The sequence below is a fragment of the Carlito syrichta genome, unplaced genomic scaffold, assembly GCF_000164805.1.
Source record: "Carlito syrichta isolate Samal-C Ts95f unplaced genomic scaffold, Tarsius_syrichta-2.0.1 Scaffold309702, whole genome shotgun sequence".
In the NCBI taxonomy this organism is placed as follows: Eukaryota; Metazoa; Chordata; class Mammalia; order Primates; family Tarsiidae; genus Carlito; species Carlito syrichta.
This window is the reverse complement of record NW_007253798.1, coordinates 610,127-616,999: the sequence shown is the minus strand read 5'-3', so window position 1 is coordinate 616,999 and position 6,873 is coordinate 610,127. Positions and strand designations below refer to the sequence as shown.

Below are 6,873 nucleotides of genomic sequence, written 5' to 3'. Positions count from 1 at the left end.
ACCCGTGGGCTCAGGCAATCCACTCACTCGGCCTCTCAAAGGTGCAGGATTACAGGCTGAGCCACCAAGCCTGGCTTGTTTTGATTTTTTAAATAATGGCCTTTCTGACTGGTATAAGGTGGCATCTCACTGTGGTTTTAATTTGCATTTCCCCGATGATGAGTTTGTCATATGTTTGTTGGCCATTTGTATATGTTTTGTTTTTTGAGTTGGAGTCTCACTCTGTTGCCCAGGCTGGAGTGCAATGGCATGCTCATGGCTACCATAGCCTGCTGAGCTCAGGTGATCCTTCTCTGCCTTCCATGTAGCTGGAACCATTCTTTTGAGAGATGTCTGTTCATGTCACTTGCCCACTTTTTAATGGATTTTTTGCTCTTGCTGATTTGTTTGAGTTCTTTGTAGATTCTGAATACAAAAGCCCTTTGTCAGATGCATAGTTTGCAAATATTTTCTTCATTTTGTAGGTTGCCTACTTGCTCTGATGATTATTTCTTTTACTGTGCAGAAGCTTTTTAGTTTAAGTTCTACTTACTAATTTTTTGGTTGCATTTGCTTTTGGGGTTAAGCCATAAATTCTTTGCCTAAACTAATGTCCATAAGAGTTTTTCCTAGGTTTTCTTCCAGGATTTTTATGGTTTTGGGTCTGATATTTAAGTCTTTAATCCACCTTGAGTTCATTTTCATATATGAGGAGAGATCAGGATCAAGTTTCATTTTTTCTGCATATAGCTATCTAATTCCCAGCACCATATGTTGAATAGGGTGTCCTTTTCCCATTGTATGGTTTTGTCTGCTTTGTCAAAGATCAATTTGTTGTAGGTATTTGTGTTTATTTCTGGGTTCTCTATTCTGTTCCATTGGTCCATGTGTCTGCTCTTGTATCAGTACCATGCTGTTTTGGTTACTATGGCCTTGTAGTATAATTTGAATTCAGGTAGTGTGACGCTTCCAACTTTGTTCTTTTTATTTAGAATTGCTTTGGCTATGCTGGTTATTTTTTGGTTCCATGTAAATTTTAGGATTTTTTTCTAATTCTGTGAAAAATGATGTTGGTAGTTTGATAGAGATTGCATTGAATCTGTAGGTTACTTTTGATATTATGATCATTTTAACAATGTTGAATCTTCTAATCCATGAGCATGGGATGCTTTTCCATTTGTTTGTGTCCTCCCAATTTCTTTCACCAGAGTTTTGTAGTTCTCCTTGCAGAGATCTTTTACCTCCTTGGTTAAATATAGTCCTAGGTATTTTGACTTTTTGGATGTTATTGTAAATGGGATTCATTTATAAATTGAATTATTTGTTTTTCTTGTTGTTGTTGTATTGTAAGTTTTTTTTTTCTTTAGATATTTTGGATCTATCAAGTATATCATTTGAAAATGTTTTCTCCCATTATGTGGCTTATTTTTTTACTTTTGATAGTGTCCTGTGATGCACAATACTTTTTAATTTTCAAGTGAAATTTACCCATTTTTTTCTCTTGCTGTTTGTGCTTTTGTTGTCATATCTTAAAATCTATTGCTAAATTCAAATTCATGAAGGTCTATAACCCTATGTTTTCTAAGAGTTTTATAATTCTAGCTCTTACATTTAGGTCTGTGATAAATTTTGAATTAATCTTTCTATTGATCGGAGGTAGGAGTCCAACTTCATTCTTTTGTATGTAGATATTCAGTTGTAGTGTCTTTGTTTTTAGTATAATTTATTTAATTATAAGTTTACATAGTTAATCTTTTAATTATGGCTGTATTTAACAACTGGCTTGCAAAATTTCTGAAAATAGGATAATCAGGTGTCTCAAGCCAGTGAGAATGGTAATAGCTGGCTCCCATGCCCCTATTTCTACCACACTCTGCTTAGAAAAACTTGCTGCCAATGGCTGGAATGTACATTTTTTTTGGGGGGGGGGGAGGTTGAGTTGGGGATGAGTGAAGCAGGTTATGAAGCTCCTGGGGGATAAATGCCTGCAGAAAAAGGATCTGAGGACCTTCAAACCTCTAGCCATAAGCTTGTCCAATACTTTCCTCTTACAACTGTCTTTTCCTTCATGATTGGAAGAGCATGGCTGGCCTTGTCTTGCTCCCTTCCTTGGCATTTGCCCAGCTACTCTTTCTGGTTTAGAAGGAACCAATTTTGTCCCAACTGGATCTGGAGGGACTTTGGAACCCCTACCTTTACACAAAAACCTAAGCCTTGTCCTGAGGCTGAGGAAGTGATCCTTTTCCTGGTAGTATCTTGAGATCAAATACAGGGCACCCAGGTACATTTGAATTTCAGATAAGCAAGGCACAAAGTTTTAGTATAAGCATGACTCATGTGAGGTTTGGGACATACTTATACTAAAAGTAATCCTTATGCAATATGTGAAACATTAATACTAAAGAATTATGCATAGCTTATTTGAAATGCAAGTTTAACTAGGAGTCCTGGATTTTTGTTTGCTAAATCTGGCAAGCCTTCCCTTGGGTAAGTTTCCTTCCTTATTGTCCTGATCCTATAATAGAGACTCTCCAAACTGGTAAGGACCTGCTTTCTTGTCCATTTTAAGGTTTGGAAACTGAGTCCTGGATAAGAAAAGGGATTTGCCTGAGCACATGGAATCACTGTGGGCTTTCAGGGCCCTTTATGAGTATCCCCTGCATGGAGCACCGTACTGATGCCATGGGATGACAGAGACAAGCCTGCGATGGACCTATGTAGGGAGCATGTTAAACAAAAAATGGGGTTCAGACTGACTTGGGTCCTAATCCTGCTTTTCATATATCAGCTGCATGACAAATCACTTCTGCTCTCTGAGGCTGTTTCCCTAAATGGGGATAATAATTTTTTTCTTAGGGGATTGTTGTCAGACTTCAGTGGGGTGGTGATATGCTCTATGTTGAGGCATGAAGATTTTATTGTCTGATGAGAGAGAAAGTGCCCATACTAAGGTCTGCTTATTGCCTGCAGGTTGCCCAGCATCCTGGGTCACCCAGATGATGTGGAATGGAGGTTCCAGAACCCACCTGCCCTGCCCCTCCTGCCAGGGACCAGCCAGCTCCTGCTCCTGGCCCTCCAGGGGTCTCAGGTGGCCAGGCCTCATCACATCTGGCCCTGGGCCCCATCATCCTGCCTCCGGAGCAGGGCCTGGCCCCCACTATGTTCCTGAAGGCCCTTCCCATTTCAGTGTATCACACAGTGCCTCCCGGGAGTCTCCAGCCTCGCGCCCCCTTAGTGACAGGCAGCCTGGAAGGAGGCAGCATGCCCTTCATCCTCAGCCCCCTCCTGCAGCCTGAAGGGCCCAGCCCCACCCAGGTGGGGAAGCCAGTGGCCCCGATGCTGACCGTGAACATCGTGGGTACGCTGCCAGTCTTGTCACCGGGCCTGGGGCCCACACTGGGTGGCCCAGGCAAGGTGCGAAATGCCGGCAAGTACCTGTGCCCACACTGTGGCCGGGACTGCCTGAAGCCCAGTGTCTTGGAGAAGCACATCCGGTCCCACACGGGTGAGAGGCCCTTCCCGTGTGCCACCTGCGGTATTGCCTTCAAGACCCAGAGCAACCTATACAAGCACAGGCGAACCCAGACGCACCTCAACAACTCCCGGCTGTCCTCAGAGTCTGATGGGACTGGGAGCAGCCTCCTGGAGGAGGGGGACAAGGCGGGGGAGGCCTCCAGATCAGACAGCTGGGGCGAAAACCACAGCCAGAGGATGGGTGAGGGGGCATCTGAGAGACCCCCCTCTCCAGGCGTCCTCGTGTCTCTTGCTGCCAAGAAACCAGAAGCCATACCCTGTCCAGGGGCCACATCTGCAGACAGAGAGGTTCCCCTAGACTCTGTCCTCATGGTGTCCCCTGGGCTGCCCCCGGCCGGCACGCAGCCCTGGCGCAAGCTGCAGGAGCAGAAGTCTTCTACCGCCAGCAAGCCAGGAGCCCTGCAGCGACAGCAGGCAACTTCTGCGGAGAAGCCCTGGGACACCAAGGTCTCGGAGGGTCAGCTGCGCAAGTGTGAGAGCACCGACTCAGGCTACCTGTCGCGCTCAGACAGTGTAGAGCAGCCCCCGGCTCCCTGCAGCCCTCTGCACAGCGTGTCTGAACACAGCGCTGAGTCCGAGGGAGAGAGTGGCCCAGGTCATGGGGTCTTGGGGCTTGGGAGCGTGGAGCAAGGGACACGAGGGACCAGCCTGGAACTGGAGAAGAGGCGTCTGGAGGAGCGCATCGCCCGGCTCATCTCCCACAACCAGGCCGTGGTGGACGATGCCCAGCTGGACACGGTGAGGCCCCGCAAGACCGGACTGTCCAAGCAGGGCAGCATCGACCTGCCCATGCCCTACACCTACAAGGACTCCTTCCACTTTGACATCCGAGCCCTGGAGCCCAGTCGCAGGAGGGCCCTAGGTCCAGCGCGCTCCACCTGGACACCCCCTGACAAGTCACGACCCCTTTTCTTCCACTCTGTCCCCACTCAGCTCTCCACTACCATGGAGTGTGTTCCTGTTACCAGGAGCAACTCGCTTCCCTTTGTAGAGGGCTCCAGGACGTGGCCAGAGCCCCGAGACCCCCAGGACACTGGCCCCAGGACACAGAAGTTCCTAAGCCCCAAGTCCACCCCGGCCCACCTGGGCTGCCACATGGGGCTGACCTCAGCTGACACCCCCGGCGGTCACCCCCGGGCCCTGGTCAGACAGGCAGCCGTGGAGGACCTACCAGGCACCACCACTGGCGATGCCTCCACCACTGCAGTTGACCTGGATGCAAAGAGAACCACTGCCAGGGAAGCGGTCACTGGCAAGGGCAGGGTAGCCAACAGAAGGTCTGGCCAGAAGAGGCTGAAGATGTTCTCCCAAGAGAAGTGGCAGGTGTATGGGGATGAGACATTCAAGAGAATCTACCAGAAAATGAAAGCTCGCCATGGAGGCAAGAAGGCCAGGGAGGTTCAAGCAGACAGCAGGACAGAATTAGACCTTCTTCCCCATGAAGATGACCCAACCCGACCGCAAGACACAAGAACCTCTGTTTGTGGGGATATTTCTGCAGGGGCCAAGCCACAGCCTTGGGGAAATCCACCTGCCCTGGAGGCCTCCTTGGTGACTGAGCTCCCTAAGCAGGGGGAGATGGTGGCCAGAGTAGGAGATAGTGACCAGCCTAGCATGGAAGGGGCCAAACCATCCCCCACACTTGACGGGACAGGCCCCTCCTGTTCAGGCAGCAAGAGCCCCTTGCTTCCTCCAAGTGGGAGGCTGGAACTGGGGTGCCAGTTACCCCCAGTGCCTACCCCTCTCAAAGGGAGAGATCTAGAGACCCCCAGGCTGGTTTTGCCAGATCCCAGGCTGGAAGGAGGTGCCCACAGCAGTGAGGATGTAAAGAAGACCTGTCTGTGGGCCCAAACTGTGTTGAGTCGGCCCAGTGGTAGCTCTGGGGAGGACAAGCTACCCTCAGAGAGGAAGAAGCTGAAGATGCTCAGCCAGGGCCCGCTGGAGCCTGTGGAAGCAGAGCTCATGCAGGCTGCCTCACTGCTGTCCCAGAAGCAGGACAGTGAACCTGGGACAATGCCAGGGGGGTCATGTGAGACAGTAGGTGAGCCCCTCAAGTTCCCTGGAGCCTCCTTGGCTACTGCTTCGATTGCCCTAAAGCAGGTGGGGCTGAGGGACAAGGCCCCCTCACTGCATCCTCCAGCCCTGGTCCCCAGACACTGTTCCCTGCTGGCCACCCAGCCCAGGGCTCCTGGAGTCCTCTCTGCTCTGGCAGACAATGCCTTTCCCCCCAAGTACCTCCTCAGGTTACCTCAGGCAGAGACCCTCTCACTACAGCCCGTTCCCAGAGGGCCCAGGCAAAGCCAGAACTCTGTCTACAGGAGTGGGCAGCCTGGGGAACAGGTGTCCTCTGTTGGATTAGGACTGGGGACCCCCTTGTCTTCTGGCCCAGTCTCAGGCCCATTCCCAGACGAGGCAGACAGCTGGTCCAGGCAGTGGGATGAGAGGAAAGGCACACAATCGGGAGAGAAGGGAGACAGGATAGTCATGAGCATCTCAGCAGTTTGGGAGTCTCTTAGCCCAGGGGTCCCCAGGGAGACCACCTCCTCCCCGCCTGCCCCCACATGTGATGCCTACGTAGCCCAGGACATAGAGGGTGAGACCCATGCCACCCATCACCTCTGCATGGGCAGCATTCTGGCAAGGGCCAGGCCCTCCAGGGATGTCTCAAACCCCTGGGCACCCAACTTGGAGCTGGGAGGGGCTCCTGAGAATGCTCCAGAAGACCCTCCTTCAGGGTCCCCTGCAGGGCTCAATGCCTGCTGCCCGCTCCAGCCCAGCTCCTTCCTCACTCAGCCCCAGGGTGTGCCTCTGGACTGGCCCAAGCTGGCCTTATCTTTCCACTCAGGAACCCCCAGGGGCCTCGGGGCCCAGAGCCCCTTCCCTTCTCTAAAGGCTGAGCCACGGCTCACATGGTGTTGCCTGAGCCGCAGCCTCCCTCTGCCTGAGGAGCAGAAAGCGAAGGCAGCCTCCGTGTATGCGGCCCTGCACATCCCTGGCAGCAGCCTCCAGGGTGAGAGCCCCATGAGCCATGAAGGATGGACCCTGACAAGCACTAGAGAAGGAGAGCCGATGCAGATGGCCAAGGTAAGCCTGGGTTTTCCCAGGCCCCTAGGGACCGAGAAAGCGTATATTGGAGGCAGGGCCTGTGGCGATGGGGGGGAACCTGTCCCTACAGCATCTGCTGTTCATTCTGTCTATTCAACTTGTCCCGATGGAGGGTGGGGCTACTGTTTACAGAGCAGGACATCATAAAGGCCAAAAATGCAAACCAAAATGAAAGCCATGAAAACAATACATTTCAGAGGGAAAAAAATTATTGTAGCTGAGACACTGGGTGAGCTAGTGTTCATAACTAGACAT

The 6,873-nt window shown here is 51.1% G+C and overlaps 1 protein-coding gene across 1 annotated transcript in view; it reads left to right on the top strand.

Annotated features, from left to right (window-relative positions):
- Nucleotides 1–2,985: 2,985 nt before the first annotated feature.
- The window catches only part of ZNF831 (zinc finger protein 831), a 68,732-nt gene continuing 64,844 nt past the window's right edge, over nucleotides 2,986–6,873 (top strand). The window contains exon 1 of the mRNA XM_008067543.1: nucleotides 2,986–6,597. Coding sequence (XP_008065734.1) covers nucleotides 2,986–6,597 — 3,612 coding nt within the window. The remainder of the gene's footprint in view (nucleotides 6,598–6,873) is intronic.